Raw genomic sequence first — 15677 nt, 5'->3', positions numbered from 1 at the left:
ATCTCTAGATATTTAGCTCTCCAAATGCGCAAGTCTCATATCTGTCCTAGATATGGAAAGCTAATATGGCTGATGATGTGTTTCTCATGAAAAAGGGCATATAATTCTGAAGAGTACCATAGGCTAGAAGAGATGGCCTAACAGGCTCTTGAATGTGCCCTTCTGGCTTCCTTAGCACTGTCTCCCTCAGTGCTGCGGACATACATGGCTGCTAATTTTTCATTGCACTGGAATACTGTATATGTCCCCGAGTCTCTCAGAAGTGGGACTGGAAGAGCTGTGTGCTTGGCAAGGTCATTTCCTTATTCTATCTGCAAGTCCATGTAGGACTCTCTTTTCTAGCCCCAGGGGGTAAGAGTCTTGCAAGAATTCAGCTACCCAAATAAACATGGAAACAATAGCAGGCTTATGAGATTTTGGGCAACTTCATGGTAACACACTTCTTTAGAACTCTTTAAATTCATTATGATATCTAGGCAACCTAATACTCTCTTAAATGTCTCAGTACACTTATTTTCTGTCCTTACAATGCTACATTTTCATGCAAGTTGTCCATACCTGGGATTCCTTTGATACCATCTAATCCTGGAAATCCTGGGACTCCAGGGGGCCCTGGGAAGCAGTGACACTCGGTGCATGGACTGCCTGGTTCTCCTGCAGTGGGACAGTGCATGTGTTGCTTGCCAGTCACACAAAGTAGTCAGGAAGGGCAGGCACTCCCCACCCAGCAGCTGTTATTTAAACAGTTTTTTTTGTTGTTGTTGTTGATATTGTAAAACTAATCATTGTTTGCGGCAATTCACAATCCCATGTATGATATGCTCTTGTGAGCTGTAACTTTCTGAGAGAGAAAAGTCCAAGAATCTACATGAAGCATCCACTGTCTCAGTTTTTCCCTATGCAAGTAGGATAGACTCTCACTTTAGGCTTAGCCAGCAATTCACTGCAGGTTAAATGGACTGCCAATTGACAGATAGGTGAATACTTCTAGGTAATTTGTTTGGAAAAGAAGTCATTTTCTGACTAGAGGGGGGGGAGGTGTGGGTCCTGAGAAGCAGTAATGGGCATGGGCTTTTACCTTTGGGTCCATCAAGTCCTGGAGCTCCTGGAGGTCCTCTATCACCTGGCATTCCATGCTCACCAGGGGAACATTTAAAAACAATGTCACCTATGAAAAGACACCATCAGAGATCAGGGTTTTGTTTTGTTTTTTTCTTTGTTTGTGTGTGTGTGTATGTTTGTGGGTTCCTAGGGGGAGGTCTGGGGATATAGTTCAATGGTTAGAGTGCATGTCTGATTCACACAAGATACATGAGGTCCTGGATTCAATTATCAACAGTGATAAAACACAAAGCAAACAAACAGTAAAACCCACCACCACCACCACCACCACCACCACCACACATACACAGGTGTGCATGCAGACACCCTCCATTAATTTTTATTTGAGCTTTTCCAAAAAGCACATTTTAAATACACATATGATTTTACATGCATCTCCTCCATCCTTCTGGTGGAAGATGAGCCTTTAGAAGTTTATCCACAACTGAGAAGACACATGCTGGCCAGCTCTTACAAAGATGCATTGTCGTTTTATGTTCTATTTTCTAGGACTGTACTACAGGTCCATGCTCCTGTGCCTGAGTATAGATGGGTTGTTCATTGGAAGTTCTATTGCGCTTGCTAACACAGGGAAACAGAAACCTTACCAGCCCATTTTATATCTTTACCTGGACATCCTGGAGGTCCTGGCGGGCCTGGTGGACCTGGTGAGCCAGGACATCCCAGGGGTCCAGGAGGTCCCACAGTGTCTTTTCCAGGGGGTCCTCTCTCTCCTTTACTCCCTTTCAAGCCTGGCCATCCAGTGGATCCTCTGAGGCCAGGCCTTGTCAGTCCTTGGAAGAAAGAGCCATTTGTAAGGTTTTAATTTTTCTTCTGATGAATATGTTTATTTTTCAGTTCAAAATAGAATGATAAATTCTTATTTACAAGAGTTGAAAACTACATAAAAACATATAAAACCAAACCGTGTATATCCTTTCTTTCTCGGTGGCCTTGTTACTTTATATTATATTAAGGCAAAGTGTAAAAACAGTCCCACAAGATGACTCATGTGATTTATTACAAGGAGCCAAGACGGAGTCTGAGCTGTGATGTAAGCTTTATATACAGGACTTGTGAAAAGTTTTTGCATGACTGCTATTCTGTAGATTTATTATTTTAATTGGAGATTAGAGGATGCTTAATTTTGGCGCCCCCAAATGAGAAAGAACAAGTTGTAATTAAAATGTGTTCCCACCATGAAAGGATGGGGAAGGCAGGCATATCTGCATACAGATGCTAAGTTAGATGGTATAGACCCAACTCTGAGTCAGCACTGCTTCAATTTTGAACTTCTGCCTCATAAACAGTGAAACGATTAAAAAGAGCGCTCTCACTGCCATACCAGCTGAGACTCCAGCTGGGGTTGTTAGTGGAGCCTAAAGCCAAATCCTTCTGATGCTTATCTGCTTCAGAATTTTGTGATTTTTCTGTTCACTGTCTTCTTAAAGGAGGCTATGCTTTCCTTAGGGGCCTGGAATGGAGAAGGAAGTCTTGAATCTTTATCCAGATGCCTAAAACAATGCTCTGTTGCTCATTCCATCTTTGGGAGATGTCTACCATTAAAGTGTCTATGGGGGTGTATATACATGTGTGTATGTAGTGGGTATATATAGGCATAATACTTGTCGATTTCTGTATCTATTACATTTTCTTCCTTTAAAAAGAACATGGCACAGTTACTGGGGATGGGCTCTTAAGAATCCATGTCTAATGCTATTCTTTATCTCCTGGAAAGTAAACATTCAAATGGCTCAGAGACAAAAAATGTAAAACTTTACAAAAATAGTGCCAGGTATGGTGGCACACACCAATAATCCCAGCACTCAGGAGGCAGAGACAGGTGTATTTTTGAGCTCTGGGACAGTCTGATCAACAGAGTGAGTTCCAGGACATCCAGGGCTACACAGGGAAACTCTTTTTTGAAAAACCAAACCAAATCAAACAACAACAGCAACAACTTTACAGGAAAAGTATAATTTAGGCATCTTTGTACCTTGTATTATATAATGAAAATGATTACTTTCAACCAGTCTACTTGCTGTGACATCAGTGTTCTGTATCTTTGTACCACCTTTGAGGATCAGGGCTTGGCTCATACCCCAAGATTATATGCTTGCACTTAAAACCATTGAACGTTACTTCATCAGTTTGTTTCAATACCTGCAACTTTTCCAACATAGGCCACAAATATAACCAGCAAGAAGCTAGAAACTCTGTTTAGTTTCAATCAATGAAAATTTTTCTTTTATAAGTAATATGAATGTACAAGGACAGTATTCAAAGAAACACAGACATACCAGGACTTCCAGGGACTCCAGGGGGACCACTTGGACCTGGGAACACATCGTATCAGTTAATTGCTTGCAAAATTATAGATGTTCCCCTGCTCACTTTAAAATTCAATGGCGATATCATTGTAGTTATTATTCAATTTTTTTAGGTGTACCACTTACAAAATTCTCATGTAAAATATAAAAATTAGAAACACAAAAAATATCTCCACTGATGTAAAGAAAGACTTCCTCTTCACTCCTCACCTGGAAACTGTCATAGTTCTGTAAACACTACTCATCATCGTGAAGGAACCATGATGATAAAGGCTTTAGGAAGAAATGTGGCTTACCCTGTGGGCCACGGGCTCCTTTGGGCCCAGGAAGTCCTGGCATCCCTTTCTCTCCCTTTTCCAGGTATGCGTCATAATATTCTGTCTTAAAGGAGAAGGCAAAGAATAAATAGGAAGGAGAGCTATGGGTGGAATGCTCGCCAACTCCACTTACTTCAGTCTTTTTATTTTGGCCTAAAAGAAATTTTCCTTGTTTATCTACGTTTAAAGGTTTTTATATTAGCCGTTATTCAGAAGTCATGCCCATACCAGTGAATAGATGTATAGACAAAGGTGACCTTTCTGATATTACCATATAGTTTATGGGCTTTCAGGTAGAAACTATATTTAATTTAATTACATTAAATTTTTTTTTTTCTGGTTGAGACTCAAACTCAGGGCCTTATGCCTGAAAGCACTGGACCACCGAGCTATGTACTTAGCCCTAAAAGTGTATTTTAAGCATGATGTGACTAAACTAACACATTTGTATATTTGTTGACTTAAAAACAAAGTAACAAGAACCTTTATTTAATCCTCATTTATCATAGACGTTATCAGTGAAGACAGGCAGGGCACTTCATCAATGTTATCAGTGACAAGGCCATCATAGTGATCATCATAAATTCTACAATGTTATGTGTGCACTGGTGGGTATTTGACTCTGCTACAATATATGATGTCACAGAAGAAAAGTAGCCATTCAAAATTTCCTAGCAGTTCCATGAAAGCTTTTTTTGGGGTGGTGGGACTTGCCTCTGAAACAGAAAGATACAGATTTTTGGGACCCACCTTCATTCATTTATGTAGAGTGAAGTTATGTAGCTCGGTGAAGGGGGTCTGAGAACTGCCTTTAAAAAAAGGCTTATTTTATGTATATGAGTGTTTGCTTGCACCTATGTATGTGCACCACTCGTGTGCCCGATCCTCAGAGGTTTGAAGAGGATATTGGATCCCCTGGAACTGGAGTAACCAATGGTTATGAACCACCATGTTTGTGCTAGGAGACAAACCCAGGTTCTTGGCAAGGACAAGTACTTTTAACGGTTAAGTCGTCTCTTCAGCAGACCGCTGTGTGTGTGTGTGTGTGTGTGCATGTGAGTGCAGATTCCCAAAGTGTTCAGAGCTTCAGAACCTCTGACACTGGGGTCACAAATGATTATGTTCTGTCCAGTGTGGGTGCTAAGAACTGAACTCAGGTCTCCTGAATGAGCAGTAGACAGTCTTAACTTCTGAACCATCTCTCCAGCCTTGAGAACTACACTTTTAACAAAATGAACCCCATGACATCCTAGGCCATTTTTACAGGCTGTACAACCAGACACAGAAACTCTGCTCAGCCCATTGGATATGAGACCCACTGCTTTGGAGAAGTGAGCAGATGTCAGACCTGAGAGCCAGCAGTCCCTCTCATCCTTCTTGTGAGTACCATCATATTCATATCTGCATCGAGCCAGGCAGTGCTCTCTGGGTATGGAGCTTGGGTTGTAGGGACTGGTCCTTGACGACCTACACTAAACCTACACTAAACCACTAAACCTGAGCTCTGGCTGCCTGCTGTGAAAAGTGGGCCATGCAAAGAGAAGGAACAAGCTCTTTAATTCCTCAGTACCCTACCTGTCTTCAGCAGCAGCCTTCTTATTCCACCCTGAGAACACAGGGTCACCTTGGGTAAACTGAGACTAGGCCATATTTTGTTGTTGTTGTTTTGCTTTTTGTTTTGTTTGTTTATTTTTCTTGTTCAGAGTTCAAGACGGACTTTATTAGTGCATTTTAAGGACCAATCATAATCAAAACGAAATATTTATCCATTGTCAAATAGGTAAGTAATGACCATAACTAATTTTTGCTTTGCCAAAATGTAAATGTAAATACTTTCATATTCATTATAACAGTTAATGAGAAATAGTGACTTAAAATTTGCTCAGAACTTGGAAGAACTTTTGACATTGTTATCTCTCATTACACTTACTGGACCAGGAAATCCTGGGGGGCCAATGTCTCCTTTCCTTCCCTAAATTGAAAGAGAGTTACAGGTGAGTATGCAGGCCCAGAGTAGCATAGGTAAAGAACCAAATACAAGGTTGCACAGTAAATTACTAGTAAGGTAGTGTCCTTTAGGTATAATATTCACACCAGATTGCAAGGTTTGTAACTGCCTTGAAATCATCTTCCTGGAAAGCCTTCATCTACGAGTTTTGTCTTTCAAGGCTGGGAAGAAGTGAAAGTTAGCCAGCCTGTTCTACAGCTCTCCTTTAAACTGCCACCTATGGTCAAATGCCTCCCACGTCCACATTGTCACACAGATTGTAGTTATGGGGTAGCCAGGCTAGGGTTTCAGTTAAAGCCCAGTGTACCCGACCTCCTTTGTTTCAAGAGGGCAATCCACAATTCTCCCAGGAATATTATTAAAAGACAAACTTTGAACCTAAACATCTATCTTGGCTTATGTGAATTATTTGTGAACATCTACAGCATATCAGAAGCAGGTGGTGTAAACTATACAACTAGTTGACTGTGACTTTTTAGGGACACATGACCAGATGAGGTTCCAGGGTCCAAGCCTACACTTGACTTCAGATGACCAGATGGATTCCTGTTAAGGATGAGGCCCTCACAGGGAGCGATTCTGCACTAGAGAGTCCTGAGCCAGCCAACCTTAGGTTCAACTAACAGCTAAGATTTTTTTTATTCTTATTATTGTTTTATTTTCCAGCATTTCCACATAAAGAAATGTGATGTTTAAAAAGACTACAAAGGTTTGTCACTTCTTTTCAGACTACTATCAATTATCAACAAAGTAAATTTTTATTACTCCATGGGGAAATCTCTGTTTAACATAACAGTCCACAAGCTTGCTTTACAAATGCACAGACATCACTATGGTAACCAGCGCTGACAGAGGTAGAGGAAAGGACCCAAGAAGAGGAAGCTTTTCCCCAGGACTCTCAGAATGTCTGGTCCCTATCAATAATTCTTGCTTCACATATTTATTGAGTCATTGCCTGAAACTGAGAACATCTCATTTGGTGATCTTCTTGGATTCCTCACCAATTAGTCACAGCTTTTACTCTCAATACTTGGTTAATAAAAACACGGTAATTTTTTTTAAAGCAATATATATGGGCAGGTGAGATGGCTCAGTGGGTAAAGGGGCTTGCCACCAAGCCTTGATTATCCAAGTTTGGTTCCTCAAACCCACATGGTCGAAGAGAGAAGCAACCACCACAAGTTGTCTTCCGACCTCCACAAGTGGACTCTGATTCGTGTGCCTTCCCGCAATAAATAAACAAAAGTGATATGAAAAGCAACAAAAAAAATCTACAGGAAACTGAAATTTGCAGGAATGCATCAGACAGCCTGGAAGGGATCGGTGAGGAAGGAGGAACACCTGCAAAAGCAGGTGATAGGTACCCCACACAAGACAACCTTCTCGTCTGTGAAGTGGGACTTGCACCTGTTTTCCAGGAGTGACTTTGGGATCAAGTAGGAATATCTGAGCAGCATCCAGCTGGGTAGATGACAAGCTTAGCAGTGCTGACAGCTTTCATTATATATGCAAACCTCAGAAAACAGACTTGAAACTTTTACTCCAACTCAATGTCAACTAACGTAGGCACTGCCCAACCAGTTGGGAAAGGCTAAAGGTGGGATGTTACCTTAATGCCAGCTTCACCCCTCAACCCAGGAAAGCCCCTGTTGCCTTTGGCTCCCTGGAGAAAAAGAGAAAAGGACAGCAGACCAGAAGACATGAGTCAGTTGTGTTTGCACTGAAGTATGTGCAGTCGGAACTTATTTAGCTCTTAAATATTTAAAGGTTATTTTCAAAGTCAACATGTACAAACATCTGGTATATAATGGATGTTTCCAGCTCACCCTGGTGGTGATAGATACAACCGTACTGTATCTATTAGATTGTGTTCTTGGTGTATTGATCAGGGCAGGGAACTAGCATATCCATCCCTGCAATTGTTTATAATTTCATTACAGAGTTAAAAACCCTCTTAGCTATTTTCAAGTAGACAGTACACCAGTGCTGATTATAGTTGCCTTACTGTGCCTAGAAGTAAATGTAACCTCTGTACTCATAAACTAATCACTTCCTGTCCCTCCAACTAACCACGCCTCTCAGCTTGGGGCATTCACACTGTCTCTGAGAGATCAGCTTCTGTGGCCACCATGTCTGAGAAGATCATGCAGTACTGGTCTTGCTGATTTAAGTGGGTCCAGTTTATCTTTCCACAGTGGGTCTATAGAACCAAGTGTAGTTTTTAAAAGCTGAAACTTCCTGATGACTCTCAGCTAACCTTCTTTGGCTATCGCTGCTACTTCCATGATTATTTACAGGCATGTCTTACCTCAGTGCCAGGGAAGCCAGGGGCACCATCTTTTCCAGGTTTGCCCTAAAACAAAAACACTTAAATTAACAAACATATTAAATTCAGTAAACACAGAAAACATCTATGCTATAATCTCCTTTAAACACAGGACAAGAAAGCCTCAGGGAGCTTCCTCACTGTTGGATTTTATAAGGTAAGACTTCCAATCATTGAACAGCAATGGGTGTCTTCTACCGAGGAAGGTAGAAGGTGGAAGGCAGGCAGGATCAGTGGTTAGAGTCAAAAGGAGGGGAGAGAGAGAGAGGGGATGTTAGTTAAACCTTGAGTGGAGTTCATGTCTATCCTTGAATGGGAACCAGGGAAGCATCAAGCAGAGAGGTAAATAAAGAATTTAGAAAGAAGGAAGCGTTTGAACTGTATTGCTTTAAATGTAATTTCTTAAATCCTAGATAAATATTTAAATATATATGTATCTATATGTATCTAAAACATTCTGGTATCTCAGCAGACATGATTTTTAGATGAAATCCTATGTTATGAACCCTTCCTGATAGGAGTAAAAATCAGGCAGACAGAATCATTTTCCTTGAATACCTCCACTCCACTTTCTCCTCCTGAACGCATGCTTTTTAGAGTTTCTATATGCTATATCTGTGTAAGTTTTCCCAAATGGAGCTGAGTGGCAGAACTGGGCCCCATTTGCTTCTGTGTTCTCATCACCCCACTTATAGACACACTTTCCCCTATTTCCCGTGGGAGTGTTCTGTCTTCACTCTGACTGGTTCTGATGAGCTGTCACTCACAGGAGTTCACTGCCTAGCCAATCAAGGACCTTTCCCCTGTGACCATAGACATGCTACAGAGTGAGACAAAAGAGCAAGCTAGGTCAATCTGATCTTGAATCTCTGCGTGCGTGTGTGTGTGTGTGTGTGTGTGTGTGTGTGTGTGTGTGTGTCTTGTGCACGCGGGATCATGACTGTAATTTTTTTCTTAGATGTCATTAGCCTAAAGTTGGCTGGGGTTCTACCTCATTCCTCCCCCCTTTCACTGAAGAGCATCATTTGCTCGTGTCCAGAGAAGATCAGAAGTGAGCTGAAGAGAGTCCTGCCCCAAGTTTCAGTTTCTGAAGTCCCTGGAGTCTTTCCAGATAAAAAATAAATTGCACCTACCAAAACTTAAATGCATTAAAACAAACAAACAAACAAACAAACAAACAAACAAACAAACAAACAGTCCCATAGCTAGTTGGAACACCTTACTCTGTAACCCAAAGAGTCCCAAGCTCTGCCTTTCCTGGGTTGCACACGCAGCTGAATTGCCACCTTACCCGAGGACCAGGCTCTCCAGGCGCACCCTTTTCTGATCCATAGGAGTCTCCAGGTGGCCCCTGTATAATTAGAGTTATGAAATGCTTTAGAAATGACTGATTTTTTAATTAATTAAGAATAATATGTCCCTTCTATTGGCCATATTTAAAACTAAATAATCTAAAAGAGAAATTTATTATAAGAATTACTTTAAAATGGATATTCAAAAGCCAGTGCTATAGGCAGGTCACACATACAAAATAGTGCAGAGGTTTCACCTAGAAATGGCTGCAAAATAGTTCTAGAACATTCCTGGGCTTTGTGTTTTAGTGAATATCAATATTTAAAGGTGGAACATTCATTAAAATAAAGATGAGAATTGACCTAACTGAACTCAATGTGTTATTGATAAAGAATAAGGCATGCAGGTGGTAGAGGCATGGTCAGAAGGGCGGGGACATGGTCAGAGGAGGGGCAGGAGTGGAGAGGGAAGTCATGGGTGGATATAACCAAGATACAATGTAGCCATGTATGAAATTGTCAAAGAATAACAATATCCTTAACAATATGAAATAAAGTTCTGTTTTATGTGTCACGGGAACAAAAGGACAGAAATGACCTACCGAGGGTCCAGGAGGTCCGGGTTCACCCCTCTCTCCCTCATCTCCTTTCTCTCCCTTGAAGTCCTGTCATAAATACAGTTCAAGGCCATTATCACAAACCAACCAAGTAAGATGAGACCAGTCCCATTTAGAAATACCTTCTGTCCAGTGAAATGAGGCCTGAAAACCAGCACTGGGCCTCATGACAACAGCCCAGCGTTTCTTTTTGTTTCCCATCATTCAGATTTTTATACATGATCTCACATTAATACTGTTGTAACCTTTAACCGAAGAAGTATCCTTTGTGTATCCCCTGTAGGAATCTACTTTGTCAGTTACTGTCACATCTGCCAGCCAATACAGGTGTTAGGTCAGTGTTCTTCTAAACCCTGTCCCTAATCATCCACTAGGGTAAATTGAAATGGATAACACAGGAAAACCAAACATTATATGGTATTTGTTAGAGCTCAGACTTCTAAACTTTTTAAGGTCAAGATGTAGTTATGACTAGTTTTGATTTTCAAACATTTTCATCACCTTTGGGGAAGCTGTGCTATATCCTTAATTAAAATGTGGTTTTTGTGCTTGTGAGGTAGCTCTGGAGAGGACCTGGGCCCTGGATCTGATCCCTGGCACCAGCACCCCCATCCCAAAGATCAGACAAGTATTCTTTCCATATGTAGTCAACCCTTAAACAACAGGACTAGTCTGGGAACTAACCTTAAATCCACCCATTATGAAATGAAAAAGATCAAGAATATTCAAATAATCTACTTGATAGCCTGTTTCCTGTCTTTCAAGGGCAGGGTTGCTGTTGGTTGCCTCTCTGTGTACCTTCTGTGGTGTCATTGGTGCCAAAAGTGTACAAGATGATGTTCAAAGAAGGTCACTGAGTATTTGAAGCACTCCAAAAGGCAGCTTCTTAATCTACGCATCTTGGGGGAGCAGGGAAGAAATTTGATCCCTTGGGAAAGAAACTGTTATGTGAGTTGGCTCTCTATACCTGTGTGTATATGTTTTTAACAATAAAGTGTGGGCTGAGAATGCAAAAAAATAAATAAAATAAAAAAAGAGTATCCCGTGGGTAAAATTACATAATATTTATTTACATTATTATATTTATTTATCTACTGAACCAACTTTCTATTACAGAACATTCATTTCTATTATAGCACATTCATGTCTAACACATTAAAATTGCTTTTATTGGAATAACACTTTCTTGTTCGGATGCTGTCATGATGAATTGATGCAGGTGCACGTGAGTCATTATTCCACTTGGTCACCTTCTGCCTCCCCCAGCATCTGTATTCCTTTGAGGACACTAGTTTTTCCAACTCATTTTCCCACCAGGTCAAGTATTTAAGATATAGATTTTGTAAACATAAGAACTATCAAATTTTTTTAAAGATCTATTTTATTTGTATGAGTACACTGTAGCTGTCTTCAGACACACCAGAAGAGAGCATCAGATCTCATTACAGATGGTTGTGAGCCACCATGTGGTTGCTGGGAATTGAATTCGGGACCTCTGCAAGAGAAGCCAGCACTCTTAACCACCGAGTCATCTCTCCAGCCCAAAAGTATCAATTTTTAAACAATGATGCTTTAGATCTCATTAATTTACTTTACACTAATGGTCTCTGAAGAATTAGATTATTTTCTTCAGACCATTTGTTCCAGTCTTCAATGTGATTTTTTTTTTCATATTACATCCCACCAGGCTTTCTCTGAACTCCCTTTAGTTTCATTTTGGTCATTTAGACGATGTACAGTTGGATGGTGGTTATAGAGCTTCTTCTTGGTATAAAGATAATATTCTAAGATTGGCAGAGGTGATGTTTGTCCAACTAAGTGAACATTGAAAAGCCACCCAGTTGATCATAAATGAGGGAATATTATGGCCTATACATCATTCTACAAAAATTGTTAAAGACTAGTTATAATTAAAACCTGTGGGGTATACTTTTTAAAAAAGCATATTTTATATTTAAATCATGTCTCAACTAAATTATTATGAATAGCAATTAAGTATAATTTTCAAAGAGGGGAGTTTAAGCTTCTCCATTAATTCGATACTATTTGGATTCTTTATTTCCCCTTCCACACTTTCCAAGTGCAGGCTGGTGGCTGACTCCGTGTGTGGTACTGTGTACTTATTTCCTAAGCACTCAGTTCAGCTCCATACCCTGGTCCTCTTAGCCATCCCAGCATAGGAACCAAAAGCAATCCATGTCCAAAAGGACATGGAGTAGTGTTCTTAGTGAAGACTGGGTGAGGCTACAGTGGCCATGCAAAGGGTTCCATTAGATTGTAGTGCTCGTCTACTCTGCCTATGGGTCACTGCCATCCTATTGGATCAGAGCCACACATACTGTGTAAGGGACAATGAGAGACCACCCCACCTAGAGATCCATCCCTTCTGCAGACACCAAACCCAGAAACTATTGTGGATGCCAAGAAGCACTTGCTGACAGGAGCCTGGTATGGCTGTCCCCTGAGAGGCTCTGCCAGAGCCTGACCAATACAGATGTGGATGTTTGCAGCCAACTATCAGTCTGAATGCAGGGACCCCATTGGAAGAGTTAGGGGAAGGATTGAAGGAGCTGAAGGGGATTGCAACCCCATAGGAAGAACAACAATATCAACCAACCAACCCCCCCCCCCCCAGAACTCCCAGGGACTAAACCACCAACCAAAGAGTACACACAGCATGACCCATGGTTTTAGCCACATATATAACAGAAGATGGGAGGGGAGGCCCTTGGTTCTGTGGAGGCTCGATACTCCCGCATAGGGTGATGCTAGAGACATAAAGTAGGAGTGAGTGGGTGGGTCGGGGAGTACCCTCATAGAGGCAGGGGGAGGGGGGATTGGGTGGGGGGATTTGCAGAGGGGAAACTGGGAAGGGGGACAGCATTTGAAATGTAAATAAATAAAATAACCAATAAAAAATCGAAAAAAAGAAAGGTTCAACTAGATGTCTTTCCAGAAACAAAGGCACAATCATAGCCCCAGAGCTACAACCTTACCGATTTGTTGTACGCATAAGTGAGTGTAAAAGTCACTGTTCCTGGTGGCCCAGGAGGTCCTGTTAATCCTTTCATACCCTAAAGACAAGCATAGCAGAGAATGAGAGATACCCAGAATCCTATCCAGCATCATCCCCAGCATCATCCCCCGCATCATCTGCTCCACTCTCTCAAAGGTCTGTTTTCTCTTCTGCCCCATTCATCGTAAAACAGCAAATGAAAGTGCTCATTCCAACATGGCCAGTGAATGAACCAGAGGCAAAGGCACTGGGTGGGGGTGGGGGTCTCACACTTTCTGACCCACTCACACATACTATGGTGTGTCCATTACCCTTTCTCCTTTTTGTCCTATCACTCTATCGCCCATGTGGCCCTGTAAGAAAACATGAGATGCCATTGTTAGGTCTCAGGAAGTGAAGCTGTACTACAGAAGGATCTCTGGAAGTTAGACAGAAGCCAGCATCTCTCAGATACGTGTGAAATGTCTCCCAAAGGAGTCATTTCCCCAGAAGGGGACATATGGCTCCACTGACATGCAGCACTGGTTTCCTATTAGAGCCATGCCTCAGGCTCCCTCAGTCCCTTCTCAAAAGTGCTTACTATTTCAAAGCCCCCACAATAGCCCTGGCCCTGCTCACCGCCCCAGGCTTTCCTCTTCCCAGATACCTGTCTGTTCTCTCTATAAAGACAGTGTACTGTGTCTCCCTCCCTCCCCCTTCCTTCCTCCCTCCCAGCTATCTCTTGCTATCTTCTTTCTTCTCTCTCTCTCTCTCTCTCTCTCTCTCTCTCTCTCTCTCTCTCTCTCTCTCTTGTTTTTTTTGTTTTTCAAGACAGGATTTCTCTGTGTAGCCCTGGCTGTCCTGGAACTCACTCTGTAGACCAGGCTGGCCTTGAACTCAGAAATCTACCTGCCTCTGCCTCCCAAGTGTTGGGATTAAAGGCGTGTGCCACCACTGCCCGGCAATCTTACTGTGTCCACTATTTTCTCCAGAGCTCTCTGGTTTGCTGTCTTTTTTTCTCCACTCTGGGCTATTTCAGATGCCTCTGGATATTTTGTTTCCATTATGCAAAAGAAACGTTCCAACCCTGCACACAACCACTATGCTTAAAAAATAAATATGAATAATTGGAGCTCATTAAAGTTCCAGTCCTTGTAAGAGAAGTCTTGTAGCTTCATCTTAGTTTTGACATTATAAAGTTATCTTACTGCTAAAAATAAGTGAGATGAGTAATTGAATGTCAAAATTCTGAAATTAACATCAGAAAAGCTAAGGATGGAATACAAGGGAGGAACAGAGAGACTGCTTATGTGCATCTGATGATGAAGTAATAACCGTGAAAGCCCACTGGGAAGTTTACATCAGGTCAGTAATATTCGTAAGGAACACTGTGCTTAGTAATAGTTCCTTGGCGAGGCGAGGCCCCACTCAATATTTTTTATCCTGAAACAACAGCTTGAATTTTGAGTAGAAACACCTGAAGCACTCAGATTAAAGATTACAAGGAAGTCAACTTTCATCTAGTCACGTAGATTGCATGGATTTTGCAAAGCAGCCCATTGCAAGAATTGGGATAAAGCAGGGTTACCAGAACTGGAAACCCATACTTTAGAAACTCTTGCTGTCTTCTATTGTTTTGAGTCAGGGATTAAGTACCTGCTGGTCCTGTCCCCTTTCCTGTGGGTGTTCCTGTTTTCCCAAGGAGGTACCCACTGTGCTCTGCTCAGAGAAGTAAGCCAGACTTTTTGGACTGGCTAGGGTGCTCTGACTGTTACAAATTAGGAAGTTAGACTTACTTTGGGTCCTCTGGGTCCCATTGCTCCTGGTAAACCCTAGAAAAAGCAATAAATAAAAGTGACAGCAGGACTCTCAGCTAGTCAGAGAATGCTCAAAAACATCTGCTATCACCAATGTGCGTAACAGCCTTGACTTCATACTCACAAAAAATCCCGGAGGTCCTGGTGGACCGGCAGGCCCTGGAAAACCTGGGAGTCCCGGAAAACCCTTGAAGTTACAAAAAAAGAGAAAGAGTGAATTTAACGTAATTGTCAATTAATGCCAAAGTTAGACATAGTGATGTATTAAGGAAATCACAAGAGCAAATTGCCTCCCCTCTAAGTGACTGCAAATGACTACAGTATGTTCCAAACATACTGCTATCAGACACAGATGCCTGGGACATCTGATGCTACTGCAGGGGCATGGCCAGTAATGCTTCTTTATTGGGACAATTTTCAGGGATTTTTCTCTCTTTCTCCTCCCTGTCTTTCCCTCCCTTTCTGTATTGGACAGTTGTGTTTCTTTAGAGCTGTCCCCTCCTGCAGTTCTCTTGCCTAGTTTTCCTTCTACCTATATGACCCACTTCTTTCTGCCTCCTATCTCTGTGCCTGACCCTCTCAGAAGGATGCTCTCTCTGCTGGACCAGTGTCTCCAGCTAACTGACTATGCCACGGTAGCCCTGGGCTTCCTCTCCGTCTACCCAAAGGTTTTCTTCCAGGTTGATATTTCTATCCCCCTTCGCTGCATTATTTTTCTCAGCATTTACTACTATTCCTAGAAATAACCCTGCCATATAACTAGCATTCAAGAAACCTTTCTTACATAAATACATTGTGCTGTCTTCAGCCCTGCCCAGTAATTAGCTTACAGAAGATGTTGACAGGAGACACCTATGTTTCTGGGTCACCACTC

The 15677-nt window shown here is 41.7% G+C and overlaps 1 protein-coding gene across 1 annotated transcript in view; it reads right to left on the bottom strand.

Annotated features, from left to right (window-relative positions):
• Col4a3 (collagen type IV alpha 3 chain) overlaps positions 1-15677 on the bottom strand; it is a 136774-nt gene that overhangs the window by 46769 nt on the left and 74328 nt on the right. Inside the window, exons 10-23 of the mRNA XM_021155885.3 lie at positions 14928-14990; positions 14783-14818; positions 13319-13360; positions 12988-13065; positions 9977-10039; positions 9374-9433; positions 8065-8109; positions 7366-7419; positions 5679-5720; positions 3728-3812; positions 3402-3437; positions 1731-1895; positions 1079-1168; positions 559-654 (exon numbers count right to left, since the gene is read on the bottom strand). Of these exons, the coding sequence (XP_021011544.1) occupies positions 559-654; positions 1079-1168; positions 1731-1895; positions 3402-3437; positions 3728-3812; positions 5679-5720; positions 7366-7419; positions 8065-8109; positions 9374-9433; positions 9977-10039; positions 12988-13065; positions 13319-13360; positions 14783-14818; positions 14928-14990 (955 nt within the window). The remainder of the gene's footprint in view (positions 1-558; positions 655-1078; positions 1169-1730; positions 1896-3401; positions 3438-3727; positions 3813-5678; positions 5721-7365; positions 7420-8064; positions 8110-9373; positions 9434-9976; positions 10040-12987; positions 13066-13318; positions 13361-14782; positions 14819-14927; positions 14991-15677) is intronic.

The sequence above is a fragment of the Mus caroli genome, unplaced genomic scaffold (genome assembly GCF_978045245.1).
Source record: "Mus caroli unplaced genomic scaffold, Mus_caroli_1 scaffold_1, whole genome shotgun sequence".
NCBI classification, from domain to species: Eukaryota; Metazoa; Chordata; class Mammalia; order Rodentia; family Muridae; genus Mus; species Mus caroli.
This window is presented reverse-complemented; position numbering and strand designations above follow the sequence as displayed.